Below are 21026 nucleotides of genomic sequence, written 5' to 3' on the forward strand. Positions count from 1 at the left end.
TCTGGAGTCCTCCTATGTTGACGACAGTGGGCGAAATTTTCAGTCATCCACAACTGAATCAAATCCTCCTTTTTAAACTGATAATCCTTGCAGAATAGGACACAAGAAGCAAAGCCTACCTTCAGATGGGAAGGAAGGTGGATATAGCTCAATGTTAAAGCATAGATAATATTACAACTCTCTTTTGAAAATTCCCATATTTCGCTTTGTACAGTTTTCCATTCTGAAGCAGATGATTTGTCATATAACATACTTCCCATTGTTTTCAAGGCGAGGGTAGTCCTTTTCATTTTTTTAACAATCTTCATGCCAATCTCCCTACACTATGGATTTAGTTGAGTATCATCATCTCGGAATTCATGTTTTGCAAACAACGTCCAACAATCATCTTCTTGTAATTGCTTTAGGGAGTGTTCTTCTGACCACATGGTAGAAACAACTTCCTTACTACGTGTGGTCACAAGAATCCTACTCCCTTAGGCTCCTAAAATAAGGGGCTTCCACACTTTCTCCCACTTAGTTTGGTTTTCGTTCCAAACATCATCCAAAACAAGAAGAAATTTTTTTCCCGTCAATTTTTCTCTCAATTTTTTGTAAACCATCTTCAGATCTCTACTATTATCAGTTGATTTAGTAACTGCCTCAAGAATTGCTCTTGATATCTTGAAAACATCAAATTCATTTGAAACACAAACCTAAGCTTTGAGAACAAATTTAGCCTCATCGAGCTTTGGGTCATTGAATACATGTTGTGCAAGAGTGGTCTTACCCACCCCTCCCATTCCCACAATAGAAGGTATTAATGGTTGGTCACGATCGTTGATGTCAAATGTCAGCGAGTCAATGATCAGTCTTTTATCATGATCTCTGCCATAGATATCAGTTCTAACAAACCAACGATGTTGTTCAAATTGTTCTGCTTCTTATGTTTATCCTTTGTTGAACCTACAATTGTTGAACATGTGTTTGACACAAATCTAAAACCAATATAATAAACTCTTGACACAAATCTAAAACCAATCTATTGATATGAATCCAGTAGGTGTTTTACAAAAAAAACATTGAAAAATGTAAAACCCACAACAATAGTGAATCTACACAAAGTTGTCCTTATTTTCTGATCTACTATGATGACAAAACTGCTTCCATCATTTCCAAATCTTTATTGTCTTCTTAAGCACGATTTCTACTACTAAGAAATAATGTTGTTTAGCATCATCTATTGCTTGCACAAATTTAATAGAGAATAGTGAGCAAGACACATGTTTTCCAAATAATCAAGAAAAACAACAAATGGGTATGAGAAAACAACAATTTCTAAACAAATGCAGTAAAAAAATCCAAATATACAAAATTTAAACTTCTATTGTGCTAAGCTGTCAGTTCCAACATACAAAAGGCCCACTAAGTGAATACAAACCACGAAAATCCACCTTCACATGTTCAAAATTCAAACAATCACAAACTTTAATTAAGGCAATCTATATAAGAGTGCGTAATTAATCATGAACAACTTTGATTTGTGCATGTTCGAAAACAAAAAATCAACTTGTACATGTTCATGCAAGCTTACTTATTTCATATGACCAAATCTTCTTCCAGTTCTGAATGATCTTTTTCTCAACACAAATTTTATCGACACGATGCATGAAAGATTATTTTCACAGCATGGACTAACATCTTCCTAAAATTCCACAGTGCAGAAAGAGCCTTCTGTAGATATAATTACTGGAAAAATGGCTTCAAACTTCATCATATTTCAAATTTCAAAATACTTGCCTTCTTTGTTGACTTGTCTTTTTTTTGCTAAGCCGCAAATGTTTTACTGCTCCATTTTTTACTAAAATCATAGGAAATGTGCGATATAGAGAATCAAAAGAGTTGACTGTGAGAAAAGAGATCTGCACATTTGTCTTCTTTGGTGTTTTTGTGCTTTCATTGTTCACAAATGAGAGAAATAGTGTTTTTATGCTTCAATCATGATTGCAGAATGAAGAAAAATTGTGGGCACGTGCACAACTTCAATACATGCAACCTTACAAATGTATTACATTTGTTGACATGTTTCCAATTTTCTTCTTTTGGTAAATTTCTATTCTAAATAATTTTTTTCCAAATTTACCGTGAATGAAACGTGGCAAAAACTTTTATTTATGTTCCCTCCATTTGTAATATATTATTATTTTTGCCAAACTAGAGGTCAGGAGCTTGGAGGTGGACTCCAAGACGATCTCTTTGTAATTGCAGCTTTTGAATGTTCGAAGATCACAATGAGATGAGGGGAGCTCCACTTGTTGACAATACTCTGATGATCAAGTTAGTGAGAGCATAAAATACTAGTGTAGTATGTATTGCATAGAAAATACTTGTCTTTCTCGTTGAGGGTCTATTACCCTTTTTATAGTGTCTTTCGATCATCCCTCTTTTTGAGGAATTATATAATAACAAATTCATATAACAACTAAAATTCAAAATCACACACTCATTAGGGGATAAAAAAACATTTAAAAAAATCCCACAACATCCTATTTCAAGTATATTGACCAATTAATTAATATCTCATATAACGAACAAACAAGGATCCATGTAATATTGGTGTAATTATAGAGAAAAAATAAAAAATAAAAAATTGTCTTCCATTAGAATCCTATCGAACCAAATTTCACTATGTTGGTTAAACATCTGAATAACATGATCAGACTTCTAACTGATCACACTCGGACAATACAATTATAGATGATGAAAAACTTACTTGTTATTATGATTGATAAAAAATAAGTTGATTCATAAAAGGAGAAATCTACAAATATTTTACGGATTACTTAAAAGAACTACCATAAAATATTTTAGGAGATGAAATTACAATAAATTTCCAAATTTTAAACTAAAATTTGATAATTTATTTTAAAATTTTTTTTAGGTACTCAAATAAAAATGTCATATATTAAGCCTCTAAAATTTATTTAACCTTCTTTATTATTTTATATTTATACACCATTGAATAGACAAATTATATCCTAGAAAAATACTTAAATAAGGAGATAAGAAAAGTGGAAGACAAATTTCAATTTCAATTTCAATTTCAACATCTTTATGTTGGCAATTTCTCCCCTCACCATATCAATTCCACCCAATCTACTATTGAAAATGACAAAAATACCTCTCTTAAGGGATGAAAATAATTTTACATAAAAAAGAGAGGGTGTAAATAAAAAATACTTCTAAAACCTTTTATCCAGAAATATTATGGATTTTCGTAACATATTTTTAAATTTTGGAAATTTTTATTCAAAATGCATTTTTAAGTTTGTGTTCTGGATTTTTTTTTTCAAAATATTTTTTTTTATTTTTGAATTTTATTTACTATTTTGAATTTTCATATCTGAAATAAGGATAATTTTGGAAATTTGAAAAAGTGATAGGATACAGCTTAAAACTGATATGTGCAGGAAGAAATTGTCCTTTGTTAGTAATTGTAATGTTAAAAAGAAAAGGAAAAGGTGTGGCAGGACTAGCACCAAAAAGAGAAAGAGGAAAGTTATATATATATATATATATATATATATATATATATATTGACTTAGTAATATATTTGTTTTATAAAATGATATTTTTTTAATAGTTTTATAGAGAAAATGAATTTCATATAATTATGGATATGAAATTTTATTAAATAATTTGACAAGATATTTACTCTTGGTTGTACTTTAGAGTTAATAAATTAAAAATAAATAGTCTATGAAAATGAAGAATAATTCTCAAAGTCAATTGATTCTTGCTTTCTCTTTCTATATATATCTTAAAATCTAAGTGTTGTTCCTATTTATTTTATTTTAATCTCTTCAACGATTGATGACAGTGACTTAAGCATCAACACTCTTCACATTCGTTCATGGTCTTTGCTTTGCATGCTCAAAAAGTGAATAGACATAAAACATAAAACGCGTTTACTTAGAGGATGTGGGACCCTTGCTGATAAAGAAGCAAACTAAGACTTTTTACATGACAACAACTTCTCCTCTCATAGAGTTTCAACATTTTGGTCTCATTTATTTCTATGCATTATGCAGGAATTCCAGAAGCTCTTGCGTTGAAGAGAAGAATCTGCATTTTCTGTTCCAACAACTTGGACTTCATCTCTGATCAGGTATTTCTCTCCATTTTCAGTTACAAATTATATAAGTTAAAGGAATATGGCTGATTTAAATTTCTTATTGTTTTCCATGAGAGTATTTTGCTTTCAATTTCCACAGTGTTTCTCATAGCAATCGTCAATATTATTTAACAGCTGCATGTCTTGAATATACTGCATTGTGTTCTATCAGTGGCTTCTGTCTGACAGTAAGCTGTGTATTTTTCTTTGTATGAATCTGAAGTTTGAATTGTGTGAGTTTAGGGTTCTATGTGCCCTGATATAGTGTAATATCCATCATGTTATTAGTCTTTTTTTTATCAAATCGTTTACTTAGCTTCTGATCTGCCAAAATGGACCATTAGGGGTTCAAGTAATGATTTACTCTAAATCATAATCGTTTGGTGAAGAGCCTGATCTGGTGTATGTCGTTAGTATTGTTAGGAGGTTCATGGCAGATTTTGGACATGTTGATTGGAAGGCTTTGACGTGGGTGTTGAGACATCTGAAAGGAACTATATTGTTTGGTTTGGTGTATAGATCGTCTACCCAGAGGCGATATAGAAGGGTTTATGAATGCAGACTAAGTAGGGAATGTTGATACAGAAAGTATCATTTTGGGGTATGTTTTTACATGATTTGGAACTGCAGATGGTTGAAAAGCCAATTTGCAATCGATGGTAGTTTTATCTACTATCCAAATAGAGTATATGGCTCTCACATCACAGAAGGGGTAAAGGAGGATTTGTAGTTGAAGGGGATTATAAAATAGATGGGTTTTATTAGGATTCTCTAAGTATTCACTATGATAGTCAAAATGACATTCATTTAGTTGAATATCAAATTTACCGTTAGAGGACAAACACAAAGATGTTAGATTACACTTCAGAAATGTTGTTGAGTCTAAGGATGTTAGAATTGAGAAGATAGTCTCGGATAAGAATTACGTAGATGTGTTTACAAATTCTTTGTTAAGACGGAGAGTCAAGCAGTGTCTCGAGTGGATTAATTTTTTATTTGAGGATAAAAGAAGGTGATAATGTGTAAGCTCTCCTATTTTGTAGTCAAGGTGAGAAATTGTGATAACCATGATGGTATGGTGAAGAGCGCAAAAGACCGTATACTAAGGGAGCGTGTAGTAGTGTTAAGTCTGGTCAAACCGTCCAAATGTATGTATTAAATGTTTAGACTTAATTGTCTTAATAAGTTTCTACTATTCTGTTTCTTAGTTTTATATATAGACCACTTTATATGCATAAATGACACGGTATCTAGTGAGAATTTTGTGTTTAAACCTTCTAGTGAATAAAAGTGTTTTCTTCTAATCTTGTTCTAGTGTTTCTTGTTTGTTATTGTTGCAAAAACCCAACAAAATACAAGACGTTAATAAGGAAAAATATTTTTCCAAGGTTTTCAAAACACCTCAAAAATCACATTAGCAATTTGGTAAACATGTCTATTTGTTCTTTTGTAAGTGAGCAGAACTTTGAAGTTTGAACTTGTTGATCCCATGTTAGAAATATTTATACATTCCAAGTAATAATATTAAAGAAATGAGTCAAGAACACATTGAAACGTAAAAGCTCCTTTTATTTCTTCAAGTGCGTTGTTATAATCATTGCAGGTACAACCGTAGGAATTCATAATGGCTGAGCAACCAATGATGAGTGATGTTGCTTCTTCCTCAAACTCTTCTTCTATGGCGTCTTGTAAAAAATATGATGTTTTTCTAAGCTTTCGAGGTGAGGACACTCGCATGAACTTCACCAGCCATCTTCATGAGGCTTTGAAGCAAAAAAAAGTAAAAACATATATTGACTACCAGCTTGAGAAGGGAGATGAAATCTCACAAGGACTCATCAAAGCAATCGAAGATTCTCATGTATCGATTGTGATCATGTCAGAGAACTATGCTTCCTCAAAGTGGTGCCTAGAAGAACTGAGCAAGATTCTTGAATGCCAGAAAAACCAAGGACAAATTGTGATTCCAGTGTTTTACAACATAGACCCATCTCATGTGAGGAAGCAGACTGGGAGCTATGAACAAGCCTTTGTAAAGCATCAGGAAGACCTCAGGTGCAACAAATGGAGAGCTGCTCTCACTGAAGTAGCCAATTTATCTGGGTGGGATTCTCGAAACAGGTAAATAAAATGATTTGAGAGGGAGAAATTTTTTGAAAGAAAAAATATGATAACCTTTTTTGTTTTATTTGCAGTTGCCAAATCAGATTGTATATGCAATAGAAAGATAAGAATAGTATAAGCATCACACAGATATCAAATTATAGTTGAATCAAAGTAGCCAAATCATGATATCAGATTATATATGCAAGTGAATAGTGGCAAATATAGTCTTGTTCATTTCTTTCTGTGTGCTTGTTCAATGCAATTACAATTTCAAATGTGTATCCTATTCCTTACTCCTTGATTTATCTTATAGATTTTGGAATTTGTATCCTATGTAATACTATTATACTGGGCATATTGATTCGACATTATGGACAATTATGTTTTAGTTTTGGTTAGACTTACAACACATGATTTACTTTTTGTTCCCCATTTTCATATGCTAGGACTGAATCTAAACTCCTTATGGACATTGTTGGAGACATTTTGCGAAAACTGACTGCTAGATACCCAAATCAACTTAAAGGGCTGGTTGGAATTGAAGAAAATTATGAACAAATTGAATCATTACTAAGAATTGGGTCAAGAGAAGTTAGAATGCTTGGAATATGGGGCATGGGTGGCATAGGAAAGACTACCCTTGCTACTGCTTTGTATGCACAACTTTCTCCTGAGTTCGAAGGTGGTTGCTTCCTCACAAATGTAAGGGAAAATTCAAGTAGGCATGGTGGACTTGAAGCTTTACACAAAAAACTTTATACTGAGTTGTTAGACAATGAAAGTCATTGTTTTGATGCACCCCTTTTAGTACCCCAGTTTGTCATGCATAGGCTTGGACATAAAAAAGTCTTCATTGTATTGGATGATGTGGCTACCTATGAGCAATTGGAACATCTTATTGAAGATTATGGTTTGTTGGGACCAGGAAGCAGAGTCATTGTTACAACTAGAGACAAACAAATTTTTAGACCAAGTGATGAGATATATGAGGTGAAGAAATTGAGTTTTCATCGGTCTCTCGAACTTTTCAGTTTGACTGTTTTTGAAGAAAAAACACCTAAACATGGACATGAAGATTTATCAAGAAGGGCAGTTTCCTATTGCGAAGGTATTCCTTTGGCTTTGAAAGTTCTAGGTGCAAGTTTACGTCGAAGAAGTAAAGAGGCATGGGAAAGTGAACTGAGAAAACTCAAAAAGATCTCAAATAAGGAAATTAATAATGTATTGAAATTAAGTTATGATGGCTTAGATCGTTCTCAAAAGGACATCTTTCTAGATATTGCATGCTTCTTCAAAGGAAAAGATAGAGATTGGGTCACAGATCTATTGGAAGCTTGTGATTTCTTTGCAGCATCTGGAATAGAAGTTCTTTTAGATAAAGCTCTAGTAACAATTTCAGATTGCAATAGTATAGAAATGCACGATTTAATACAAGAAATGGGTCGAGAAATTGTTGATCAAGAATCTATTAAAGAGCCTGGAAGGCGAAGTCGATTGTGGAGACCGGAGGAAGTGCATGAAGTATTGAAACATAACTTGGTATAACTGCTAGATTCATAATTGTTTCTTTTTCGTTTCATTTTAGGATGTTGCTAGTATGATAATTCTAACATTCTAAATTTTGTTTCTCAGGGAACTGAAGTTGTTGAATGCATAACTTTAGATACGTGTAATCTAAACAGGGATCTAAATTTGAGCTCTAATTGCTTCGCAAAGATGGTTAGCTTGAGATTTCTTGACATACATTGTTCATTGTCGTCAACCCGATTTCATGTGTACCTTCCTAGTGGTCTGGAGTCACTTTCTGATAAACTGAGGTACTTTTATTGGGATGGATTTTGTCATGAGTCTTTGCCGTCTAACTTTCATGCAGAAGATCTTGTTGAGATTTACATGTGTCGTAGCAAGCTTAAAAAGCTTTGGGATGGTGTTCAGGTATGAATGTGGCTATAAGTACTAAGTTTTTCTCCAATTTGTTTAGGTTTCTGTTTTAGTCAAAGCTCGTGGTTTTGAATTTAACGATTTTTGAACAACATGATGCATTTTGTTACAGAACCTTGTGAACTTGGAGAAAATTGACCTTGAATCCTCTGGGAATCTGGTTGAGATTCCTGACTTATCTAAGGCCGAAAAACTTAGATCAATTGATCTCTCTTATTGTAAAAGCTTGCGTAAGCTCCACCCTTCCTTATCATCTCTCCCTAAGCTTACAATGTTGGAATTGAGTGGCTGTACAGAGATTGAAAACCTGAATGTTCATTCAAAATATCTGCAGAGGTTGTACCTCAAAGGTTGTTCATCTCTCAAGGAGTTCTCAGTGACATCACATGAAATGACGATTTTGGAGTTATCTTATACTGCTATATGTGCATTGCCATCATCAATTAAATATAATAGGAAACTTACTCAACTTTTGCTATATGGTTGTAACAATTTTGACTGCACTCAAGACAACGCGAATCTATCATTGGTACAATCAGTCCCCAACATCATTGGCCACTTGTTCTGTTTAGAATATTTAGACTTAAGTGGAACTATTGTGGAGAATTTGCCTGCAAGCATAAAAAACCTTTCAATGATGACACTATTGAGGTTAAATGATTGCAGGAAACTGGTGTCTCTATCAGAGCTTCCACCATCCTTGAAAATTCTGACAGCCTATAACTGCACTTCTTTAGTCTTCAGTCAATTACTTGTTTTTGAACACATGTTACAGAATTGCACGCCCAGCTTATCCAAACAATATTACCCTAAGCAATTTGAGGGTGGATGTGTCGTTTTCCCTGGAGACCATATCAGGAATGACTGTGGATTTCATACTAGAGATAGTTCAATAACTATTCCTTATCTCTCACTACCTGAATTGTGTGGTTTCATCTGTTGTGTCATTGTTTCTGAGGGATCAGTACAGGGACATTTTTCGTGTTCTATCTATCAAGATAGCAAACAAGTGGGAATGGACGAAGGCCAATTATTGCACACATCTTTAATATCAGATCACGTGGCATTTTTGTTTGTTGAAACATGTGATCATCTTAGTGAAATACCTTTTAAGTTTGAATTTAATTACAGTCAGAAAACTGAAAAAGTTATAATCAAAGAGTGTGGGGTCTTCCCAGTGTATGCCTCAGAATCAGGGTTGAAGTTGTTTGGTAGCAGTAGCACTGAATTCTTTGACTTGGAATCTACTACTCAAATCTTCAATGAGTCACAATCCAGAGCAATTGGAGATGGAGTTAGATGCTCTAATGCTGAAAATGGATTAGAATCCTTTGTTGAAGTATCTAATAATGAGTCACAGCTCACAGAGATTGGAGTTGATGGATCAAATAATGAAAATGGAAATGAAAATGAGTGGGAAGAACTTCTTCATGTGATAACTTCATCGGTATGAAACTTCACCCACTCGTTGATATAGGTTGCTTATTTTTATTTCTTTAACGAAACTAGTACTTCAACTATAGAAATTTGTAGATGGAAATACTCTTGCTTCTAAAAAATCATGCCTAGTCTGTTGCAATAACAATGTGTTATACTTCAATTTTAGCAGGTTTTCTTTTGAAACACTTGTGGAGAAATTCATGGGACATGAGAGCTAGCTAGCTTCGTGGAAGAGTCTGAGTCGTACTCAAAATTGTTTGGTGGTGAATTTTCCTTCATTTTGAATAAAAAGGGAGAATGTTATGGTATTTATTTTATAGTATCCTTCTGAGACAACTGGTGAATGATATCAAATTGTTATGGTAATGGATTTATGATTTTGTATGTGCAAACCTTTATATGTTGCTCGTGACTTTGTGGCAACCAACTAATGAAATTAATTGTGATTATGGTTTTATGCATCATGATGTTGTAAAAGTTGAAATTTTGGCTTTTATTATGAATGATGGTTAACTTTAAGGTCACCAGTCAACTACTAAGTGTTGAGTCTATCCAACAACACAAACTTTAATATTTATTGAATTTTCATCAAAACACTTTTAATTCAAAATAGAAGGACTCTATTAGAATTTTACATCAAAATATAAATAAAATATTTTGAAGTGCCTTAATATAAAAATTATGTCTTTATAATGTAGATGAAAAGCTATTTTTATGAAAGATGGATACTGAAAATGGGAATATGTAGATGAATGAAAATGAGTAATAAAATAAAATAAAATTAAGAAGGACATAGGCAACCAAACAACAATTATATTCAGGAGTAGAACATGTAAAAACTTGCTAAAAATTGCTGCAAAATTATGCAGTAAAAACTACACAATTTCCCTTTTCAGTGCATGATTGGAATTCTTAAAGCAACTAGAGCATTCCTCTAGCTGCACCAGCAGCACCCTTTGTAAGATTGAAGCATGAAGATTAAAGCAATTAGAGCATTCCTCGGATATTGACTGATGGCTCAAGAAAGAACTCAGCTTCCCACTCCAGCTAGATGCTCCTTCATGTGCCTAACCAAAAGCAGCTCATGCAAGACATAACCAAGCAAAGACATCAACATAATCCAAACACTTGTTGCTCCCTCTTCACTACACCAATACTTCATCAAATTCCACACTACAGCCCTGCATTTGGATTATGCTACAGCAACATCTTTCTAACTCCAAGCTCCACACCTTAGTCACCCTAGCTGAAACAGATAGCAGCTCCTGCACCTTAACCATTACCACCAATAGAGTCCCCAATCTGCATAATAGCCTTGATGTTATGACTTCAACAGCACACCACCCCAGAATACCAGAATTGGTAGAGAAAGCTTCAATAATAAGCTTCTCGCTTACTTCACTTTGTGCATAACCTGTCTCCACACCAGCCAGCAGCTACACTCATTGCTTCTCGACGAGACAACCTCACACCAGGGTACACATTATGCTTAGCAGATCTTCTTCTTATAAGGATTCCCATTCAAACATTTCCCTCTTTCACCTTAACCGCCAACACCACATTGATTCTTCCCATACTCCTACCTCACCCACCGTCAAGCCCTGGTCCATAGACAGAGTAATCCTTGTAATCGTACAAAAGAATAATACTTTAGATACAATAATACAGTGGAGGGATATTGGGGGAAGTGCAAGGAAAATACCTTTATTGGGTTTACCAATAGAATAGAAAAGAGAAAACACAGGTTCTGTTTGATGAAAACAAAACAATCCACGGTTGGAGAAAATAGTAGTTAGTAATGAACACAATTTGAAAAAAAGTTAGTTGGGTTCATAGTACTTTCAGTTGACATAGCAAAAAAACTTGTAATAGTAAGGAAGACAAAAAACAAATTCTAGTTAGATGCTTTCAAGATCACATTCTTAAGCCCTAAACCAATTTATTTGATCCCATGACAGATAGAAAAATATTATCCATATATTCAAAATATTATCCATACACAGTAATTATAATTTGGTTTATGGACAGATAATTGAATAAATGATATAGAATAATTGATTCAAATTGTAATGTCATTCGTAGCAACCAGTAATGTAAAGATGATATTCATTCTTTTATTAAGAGTGATGGTTAGTAGGCGCCATCTCTCCTAGGTCTTCATCAAATAGGCTTCCATTTAGAAAGTTCTTAGAATTATTTATGAATAGGTGTAGTCGTCTACCTATGTATCGTTTTTATTAACATATGAGTTTTGGTTTAGTTCCCCATATTTTTTCTTTTGTATTTTCTTTTTTTAATAATACTTTTTTCATGTGATGGTAGATGATTGTTGTTAATTGAGTTATCAGCTTAACTGAGATGTCAAGTTGCATAGTGATGCCTAATATAAAGCTTTTATAAAAAAAAATGAGTATAACTACATTTAGAAGCTAAAATCACATGTTTTAACTCTAATATTAAACATTTACAATGGAGAAAGAGAAATTATCTTTTAAAAGTAAACTCTTCAAATGATTATTGAGATAATCTCATTATAATAGTATTATATCAAAACTTTGGCGAAACTTTCCACTAGTAATTGTAATGTTAAAAAGAAAGGGAATGAATTGATATGAGACATTGCACTAACACCTAAAGGGGAAAGTAGTTGAGATACATTCTAAACAAAAACAAAGTTAGTAACCCACCAAATGCATCATCACTATTCAAAACAAAGAACATCAATAGAGTATAAGTAGTCTTTGAATGTGTGCAATCTTTTCCCAGTCTTGGCCTCCTTTCTGGCAACTCAGTTGCAGCAAAGGACAGTACTTTATTTCAAGATATGAAATTGATTTGGGAAGACCCTCTTCTGGTAAGTGTTCGAGGTTGCGACAGTCGCAAAGAATCAGTGTTTGAAGAGATGAGAGTTGATAGAGACCCTTGTAGTCCAATTTTTTTAGATTTCGACAGCCACGGATGGTTAGAGAAGTAAGAGAGAGTGGAAGCAAACCTTCATCTGGAAAACATTTTGCATCTAGTTTTTCAATCCACAAGCTTTCCAGAGAAGAACTGTCTCTGAAAGCTCCTTTTAGTGAACCAACAAGTCTAGAGCAATTACTGATTATCAACTCTTGTAGATTTGATAGGGAACCTTCGTAAGGGAACGACTCAAGTCTTAAACAGTCTTGTATTGCTAGAGTCTGGAGATTTGATGGGAAACCTCTGTTAGGGAATGACTCAAGTATTGGACAGTCATATATGCTCAACTCTTTTAGATTTGATGGGAAACCATTGTCAGGGAATGACTCAAGTCTTGGACAGTCTACTATCCATAAACTCCTGAGAGATGGAAGCAACATATGCATGTTTTCCGGCAATGATTCAAATTTGGGGCAATTCGTGAGTATCAGATGTTCTAGATGATTATGGATGAGAGTCTGTGAAATTATTTCTAGATTACCAAACCCACTAAGAAAAAGCATCCTGAGTGTTGGGAAGAAATCTAGTGGAAAGGTCGATAGAGTGACACAATCATCACTTATTGACTCCACGGGTGAATCAATATGTAAGCTTTCAAGACTGTCGGATCCAACAATTTCCAGTAATGATGCTTTCATTCTAAGCCTTTTCATTGTAGCACAGTCCAACTGCAACTTTCCACCTTCACATAGTTCCAAATCTAGAGCCCTTGGAGCGAAAGCCTCAAGTTGTTGGCAATCTTTAATTTTTAGTTCTTCCAAAGGAATAAGTTGCTCTGGCAGTTGTCCTTTCAACTTGGGACAAAATGTTATATAAAGCCTTCGTAGACGTGGAAAAGCACTTGTCACAGCTTGGCATTCCCACTTTTCCCATTGACTCATATGGGAGAACTCCAATCTTTCTAGGGATTTAAATGAAGAAGAGTTATTCCCATGAAATTCAGCACCAATACTCACTATCCCATCAAATTTTATAATTTTCAAGATCTTGAGAAGTGGCAAAAATCCAAAGGGAGGTAAACGTTGGCAAAATTCACATCCTTCCAACACTAAGGACACCATATTGCACAATGAATTTTCTAGTAACCAATTTGGAAATTGTTTCCCACCATAGCCAAAGATCGACAACTTCTTCAAGTTTTTTGAAGGTTGAAGATTCTCAATTACGTCCTCTTCTTTTTTTGAATCAATAGAGTTCCCATTCCTTTTCCATTGCAACTTTAGCTTCACAAGGAGTTCTTTATTTTTCAAATCTGCTTCTAATGCATCCAAGGAATTCTCAATATTCTGCACCCCAATTGATAGACTTCCATCAAGGTTGAGCTCTCCTAGATGTTGAATACCCAACCCCCTTCCATGGCCAACATTAATGGAATTCATTACAACTTTAAGATTCTTTAGTTTTTGCAAATGTGGTGGCACCTTTCTCAATTTAGTCTCTATGAATTCAATACGACACAAATTGGTGAGTAAATGCAAATTTGAGGGAAGCTCCTCCAAATCTCTACAATAGTTCAACTTTAGTATTTGCAAGTGAGAGAGTGAACATATCTTTTCAGTTAGTCTTTTTATTGCAGTATGGGAGAGGTCTAAGAAACAGAGGTGCTCAAGATTGCCAACAGAGTCAGGTAACTCTTTAAGGTTAGAACATTGAGACAGAGATAAGATGCTCAAAGACTTAAACTTGGAAAACAATTCATGTATAGACATATAGCAATACCAATGATAATCAAAATCATTCACTCTCCTACCTGTTACCATAAATGTACGTAACCTTTTGGTGTTACATAAAGTTCCAAACCCATCAAAATATCTGTTGCCACCAAGTTCAAGTGAAAAATGACGAGTTAATTTTTGTATCTTTTCTGCTTGATCAACTTCCCACCTGAAGTATATGCCTCCACCGACGAATTTTGCCAAATCATTTAGAAGGTCATGCATGACAAATACTTCTTTCTTTTCACATGATTGTTGAAAGAAGGACCTTGATATTAGATCATTGAAGTATTGTCGGCAAACTTCTTCTGCAGTCTTATTATGCTGACGAGGGTGTAGGAAATTTTCAGTCATCCACAGATGAATCAAATCCTCCTTTTTAAACTCATAATCCTTGGGGAATAGGGCACAATAAGCAAAGCAGACCTTCAAATGGGAAGGAAGGTGAATATAGCTCAATGCTAAAGCGGGAACAATATCACAACTATCTTTTGAAAATTCCCATATTTCACTTTGTAACACAGTTTCCCATTCTAAAACACATGATTTGTTGTACAACACACTTCCCATTGTTTTCAAGACAAGAGGTAGTCCTTTACATTTTTTAACAATCTTCATGCCAATCTCCCTACACTCTGGATTTGGTTGAGTATCATCATCTCGGAATGCATGTTTAGCAAACAACTTCCAACAATCATCTTCCTCTAATTGCTTTAGGGAGTGATCTTTTGACCGCATGGTGGAAGCAACTTCCTTATTACGTGTGGTAACAAGAATCCTACTCCCTTGGGCCCCAAAAATAAGGGGTTCCGCACTTCCTCCCATTTAGGTTGGTTTTCGTTCCAAACGTCATCCAAAACAAGAAGAAATTTCTTCCCCATCAATTCTTCCTTCAATTTTCTGTGAACCATCTCCAGATCTCTACTATCATCAGTTGATTTAGTAACTGCCTCAAGAATTGCTCTTGATATCTTGAAAACATCAAATTCATCGGAAACACAAACCCAGGCTTTGACCTCAAATTTAGTCTCATCCACCCTTGGGTCATTAAATACATGTTGAGCAAGAGTGGTCTTACCCACTCCACCCATTCCCACAACAGAAAGTATTGATAGTTGGTTACCATTGTTGATGTCAGAAGTCAGCCAGTCAATGATCAGTCTTTTATCATTATCTCTGCCATAGATATCAGTTCCAACAACCAAAGATGTTGTTTGTGATTTCTGTGGCAGTTTATTACTCGACCCAGGTCCTACACTGGTAGCTGTTTTCAATCCTAGATCACCCCTTTGGCTTGAGAGAAATTCTAAATCGTCAAGGATTTGTTCCATCTTACACTCAATTTCCTTGTTAAGGGAACTAATAGGAGAAGATTTGAAGAAATTGAGTACCTTGCAAGTACAGCCTGAACAGGTTTGAGATTCAGATTCAGCATCTTGTCTTTTGGAGAGCTTTTGTATATCATCCAAGAGATCCTCTGCATCAAGGACAACATCTTTGACCTTAAGCAGCCAGTTTCTGACATGAGGATTCATGAACTGCTTTCGCTCTGCATCATCAGCCAGAGAATGGATGGAGTGCATCTTGGTTTCCAACTTGTTGAGCAGCTTTTGATCAAGCTCTCTTGTATGAAAGAAATCAAGAATTTGAGGAGAAGAAAGCTTCTGGAATGCAACCTGAAGGAAAGCAGAAAGAAGAGCACCACCAACAAGTTCTAAGGCCATGGTAGGATAAAGATCAATGGATTCCACTGCTGCTAGCTTTTGCCAATTACTCAGATAATGAAGTCATGAAACTCAAATTAATAAGATATTTAATCAACATTTTTCTTCTTCAATAGTTAGTCAAACTGCAACATCTGTAGTGCATTTATGAATGAGTGGCTATTATTAAACTATTAACTTTATCTTAACAGCAATAGTGTAACAGTGTTAGGGAATTGTTTAAATTAATAGATATATTAAAAAAAGTGTTAAAATCCAATATTTTATTAGTTGATATATTAACTTTTAATGTGATTATTTTAGCTCTGCAGGGGATTTGTTTTCATGATTTAAAAATAATATCTATAGTAATCATATATATTTTGGTATAATTTACACATTTAAGATGACAGAGAGCATGTTTACTTGTAATATCTATTAATTTAAGATGACACTCAATAATATCTCCTTGTTTATTGGTTACTTATTTATATTTTGGCATCAGATTCAATCATTGTTGTGATAAATGAGTTTGTTTTTCCATTTGGAAAGTGAGTTTCATATATATACATACTAGTTTGTATCACACTTTAATTAGAAAATGTAAACTAAACCTTTGTAATATATTAAGTATTTGATTGAAGAAAATAATTTATTAAATACAAAAGAAAAAATAAATAATATATTGAAAACTCAAAAACTAGGCTTTTAATTATTGTATTTTATATTCCATAACTTAATTGAATACTTTAAATCTACAAAGTGTAAATATATTTGGTATACCATAATATATTCTAAACATAATTACTTCGAACTTATTTACTAATTAAAGTTAATCTATAACCATTAATAGGGATTTCTAACTGTGTTTTTTCTTAATATTCTTTTACCTCTTTCTACCTTTTGCTTTTGCTTAAACAATTTTTTAATTTCCATACATTAATCATGAATAAAATTTAAAAATGTTTTTATTATATAATTATGACAATTAATAAAAAAATTATTTTATGCATATTTTATAACTGTTTTTTTTTTCAACACATTTTTATTATCTTTGGTATCCTCATTTTTTCTCAATTAAGTTTAGTTTCATGATACAGGAAACTACCTAGGAGTAGTTGCAATAAAAAGTAGTTGCACTAGTGATTATAGTGTTAAAAGGAAAATGAATGAATTGTCAAAAGGTATTTGCAGGACTAGCACCACCGAAAGAGGAAAGTAGTTGATTCACATTCTAAACAAAAACAAAACAAGGAACCCAACAAATACATCACTATTCAACAGAAACAACATCATCATGATATATATCGTTCTTGAATGTGTGCAATCTTTTCCCAGTCTTCATCTCCTTCTTTCTGGCAACGCAGTTCCAGCAAAGGACAATCACGAATTCTAAGTTTTGAAATTGATTTTGGAAGACCCTCCTCGGGTAAGCATTGGAGGTTGAGGCAATTTATAAGATACAAATTCTGAAGGGATGAGAGTTGATGGAGACCCTTGTAGTCCAGTTTTTCTAGATTTGGACAGTTAGAGATGATTAGAGAAGTAAGAGAGAGTGGAAGCAAACCTTCATCTGGAAAACATTTTGCATCTGGTTCTGTAATCCACAAGGTTTCCAAAGAAGAACTATCTGTGAGAGCTCCTTTCAGTGAGCCAACAAGTCTAGAGCAATTAATGATTTCAGAACCTTGAGACTTGATGGGAAACCTTTGTCAGGGAATGACTCAAGTATTGAACAACCTTGTATGCATAAGCTCCTCAGAGATGGAAGCAGCATATGCTGCTTCCAGGCAATGATTCAAGTTTAAGACAATAACTGAGTGTTAGCTCTTCTAGATGATTATGGACTAGACTCTGTGAAATCATCTCTAGATTACCAAACCCATGGAGACCAAGCATCCTGAGTGTTGGGAACAAATCCAGTGGAAAGCTTCGTAGAGAGACACAATCATGGTTGGTTGACTCCAGGGGTGAATCAATCTCCAAGTTTTCAAGAGTGTCAGACGACCCAACAGTTTCCAGCAATGATCTTATCAGTGTGAGGCTTTTCGTTGTACCCCACTCTAACTGCAGCTTTCCACATTCACGTAGTAGTAAATCTAGAGCCCTAGGAGCAGAAGCCTCAAGTTGTTGGCAGCCTTGAATTTGTAGTGTTTCCAAAGGAATAAGTTGTTCTGGAAGCTGTCCTTTCAGCTTCGGACAATTTATTATGGAAAGATGTTGTAGACGTGGAAAAGCATCTGTCACAGCTTGACAGTCCCACTTTTCCCATCGACTCAGAGATAAGAACTCTAATGCTTTAAGGGATCTAAATGAAGAAGAGTTGTTCCCATGAAAATCAGCATCAATATTCACTATCCCATTAAGTTTTCTAATCTTCAATACCTTGAGAAACGGCAAAAGTCCAAGGGGAGGTAAACATTGGCAAGATTCACATTCATCCAATACTAAGGATGTCATATTCCACAATGAATTTTCTAGTAACCATTTTGGAAATTGTTTCCCACCATAGCCAAATATTGACAACTTCTTTAAGTTATTGGAAGGTTGCAGATTCTCAATTACGTCCTCTTCTTTCTTTGAATCAATAGAGTTCCGATTCCCCTCCCATCGCAACTTCAGCGTCACAAGGTGTGTTTTATTCTTCAAATCTGCTTCTAATGCATCTAGCGAATTCTCAACATTTTGTAGCTTCTCAATTGATAGACTTCCCACAAGGTTAAGCTCTCCTAGGTGTTGAATACCCAACTCCTTGTTATGGCCAACATCAAAAGAATTCATTACTACTTTAAGATTCTGCAGATTTCCCAAATGCGGTGGCATCTTACTCACATTTGTCTTTTTAAATTCAAGGCAACACAAATTGGTGAGTAAATGCAAATTTGAGGGCAACTCCCACAAATCTCTACAGTAGTTCAACTTCAGTATTTGCAAGTGGGAGAGTAAACATATTTTTTCAGTTACTCTATTTATTGCAGTACAGGAGAGGTCTAAGGAACGAAGATGCTCAAGATTGCCAACAGAGATAGGTAACTCTTGAAGGTCAGAACAATGAGACAGAGATAAGATACGTAAGAACTTAAACTTGGATAACAATTCATGTATTGAAATTTTCATTTCCCATCTCCAGAAAGAAATCATTGTGCTCCTAGCTTTTGGCATAAATGTACGTAAGCTTTTTGTATTACATAAAGTTCCAAACCCATCAAAATATTCATTGTGACCAATTTCAAATGAAAAATGACGAGTTACTTTTTGTATCTTTTCTGTTTGATCAAGTTCGCACCTGAAGTATATGCCTCCACCAACATATTTTGCCAAATCATGTAGAAGGTCATGCATGAAAAATACTTCTTTCTTTTCATTTGATTGTTGGAAGAAAGATCTTGATAGTAGATCATTGAAGTATTGTTGGCAAACTTCTTCTGGAGTCCTACTATGTTGACGACAATGGGCGAAATTTTCTATCATCCACAACTGAATCAAATTCTCCTTTTTAAACTCATAATCCTTGGGGAATAGGGCACAATAAACAAAGCATACCTTCAAATGGGAAGGAAGGTGGATATAGCTCAATGCTAAAGCAGGTATAATATTATAACGCTCTTTCGAAAATTCCCATATTTCGCTTTGGAACACAGTTTCCCATTCTGAAACAGATGATTTGTTGTATAACGTACTTCCCATTGTTTTCAACGTGAGAGGTAGTCCTTTACATTTTTTAACAATCTCCATGCCAATGTTCCTGCACTCTGGATCTGGTTGAGTATCATCATCTCGAAATGCATGTGTAGCAAACAACTTCCAACAATCATCTTCCTGTAATTGCTTTAGGAAGTGATATTTTGATCGCATGATAGAAGCAACTTCCTTACTACGTGTGGTAACAAGAATTCTACTCCCTTGGGCCCCAAAAACAAGAGGCTTCCGCACTTCCTCCCATTTAGGTTGGTTTTCATTCCAAACATCATCCAAAACAAGAAGAAATTTCTTTCCCTTCAATTCTTCCTTCAATCTTCTGTGAACCATCTCCATATCTCTACTATCATCAGTTGATTTAGTAAGTGCCTCAAAAATTGCTCTTGATATCTTGAAAACATCAAATTCATCTGAAACACAAACCCAGGCTTTTACAACAAATTTAGCCTCATCCACCTTTGGGTCACTGAATACATGTTGAGCAAGAGTGTTCTTACCCACTCCACCCATTCCTACAATAGAAAGTATTGATGGCTGGTTACGATTGTTGATGTCAGAAGTCAGCCATTCAAAGATCAGTAATTTATCATCATCTCTACCATAGATATCAGTTCCATCAACCAGCGATGTTGTTTGTGATTTCTGTGGCAGTTCATTACTCAACCCAGATCCAACACCGCTAGCTGTTTTTAATCCTAGATCACCCTTTTGGCTTGAAAGAAATTCTAAGCCGTCAAGGATTTGTTCCATCCTACACTCAATTTCCTTGTTAAGGGAACTAATAGGAGAGGATTTGAAGAAATTGAGTACCTTGCAAGTACAGCCTGAACAGCTTTGAGATTCAGATTCAGTATCAACTTGGCTTGTGTAGAGTTTTTGTATATCATCTAAGAGATCCTCTGCATCAAGGACAACATCTTTGACCTTAAGCAGCCAGTTTCTGACATGTGTATCCATGAACTGCTTTCGCTCTGCATCATCAGCCAGAGAATGGATGGACTGCAGCTTGGTTTCCAACTTGTTGAGCAGCTTTTGATCAAGCTCTCTTGCATGAAAGAAATCGAGAATTTGAGAAGAAGCAAGCTTCGAATGCAACCTGGAGGAAAGCAGAAAGAAGAGCACCACTAACAAGTTCTAATGCCATGGTAGGATAAAGATGAATAGGTTCACTAGCTTTTGCCAATGACTGAGTGCAATGCAGGGTTAATGTAGACGCAATAATAAGATATTTTATCAACATTTTTCTTCTTCGTTAGTTAGTCAACCAATAATTTTTTAGTCTTTCTCACATCACAAACTGAGTAGCTA

At 34.6% G+C, this 21026-nt stretch overlaps 1 protein-coding gene and 2 pseudogenes across 3 annotated transcripts; 1 reads left to right on the forward strand and 2 right to left on the reverse strand.

Moving 5' to 3' along the window:
- The first annotated feature begins 3901 nt into the window (after window positions 1-3901).
- On the forward strand, window positions 3902-10101 carry LOC137826465 (disease resistance protein RUN1). Of its 2 annotated transcripts, none has more exons than XM_068632437.2 (6): window positions 3902-4147; window positions 5757-6274; window positions 6706-7798; window positions 7892-8194; window positions 8313-9647; window positions 9810-10101. In XM_068632437.2, exons 2-6 carry the CDS (start codon window positions 5778-5780, stop codon window positions 9819-9821), a joined length of 3240 nt encoding a protein of 1079 aa, XP_068488538.2. In that variant the 5' UTR covers window positions 3902-4147; window positions 5757-5777; the 3' UTR covers window positions 9822-10101. The 2 variants fall into 2 exon arrangements, with proteins under 2 accessions (XP_068488538.2, XP_068488547.2); XM_068632446.2 differs by lacking the exon at window positions 9810-10101 and having other exon boundaries at window positions 4008-4147; window positions 8313-8430; window positions 8535-8742.
- Window positions 10102-12146: 2045 nt separating this feature from the next.
- Window positions 12147-16160, reverse strand: LOC150023331 (putative disease resistance RPP13-like protein 1; annotated as a pseudogene). Its single transcript, XR_016517289.1, has one exon. The product of XR_016517289.1 is annotated as a putative disease resistance RPP13-like protein 1 (transcript).
- Window positions 16161-17182: 1022 nt separating this feature from the next.
- On the reverse strand, window positions 17183-20913 carry LOC137829870 (putative disease resistance RPP13-like protein 1; annotated as a pseudogene).
- Window positions 20914-21026: the final 113 nt, after the last annotated feature.

This window comes from Phaseolus vulgaris, chromosome 11 (assembly GCF_051622355.1).
Source record: "Phaseolus vulgaris cultivar YP4 chromosome 11, ASM5162235v1, whole genome shotgun sequence".
Classification (NCBI taxonomy): domain Eukaryota; kingdom Viridiplantae; phylum Streptophyta; class Magnoliopsida; order Fabales; family Fabaceae; genus Phaseolus; species Phaseolus vulgaris.

Excerpts from the sequence above, each read along its gene's own strand:
- LOC137826465 (XM_068632437.2), top strand. The coding sequence starts at position 5,778 with ATGGCTGAGCAACCAATGATGAGTGATGTTGCTTCTTCCTCAAACTCT. Across the intron at positions 6,275-6,705 it reads GGGTGGGATTCTCGAAACAG|GACTGAATCTAAACTCCTTA; the intron begins GTAAATAAAATG and ends TTCATATGCTAG. Across the intron at positions 8,195-8,312 it reads AGCTTTGGGATGGTGTTCAG|AACCTTGTGAACTTGGAGAA; the intron begins GTATGAATGTGG and ends ATTTTGTTACAG.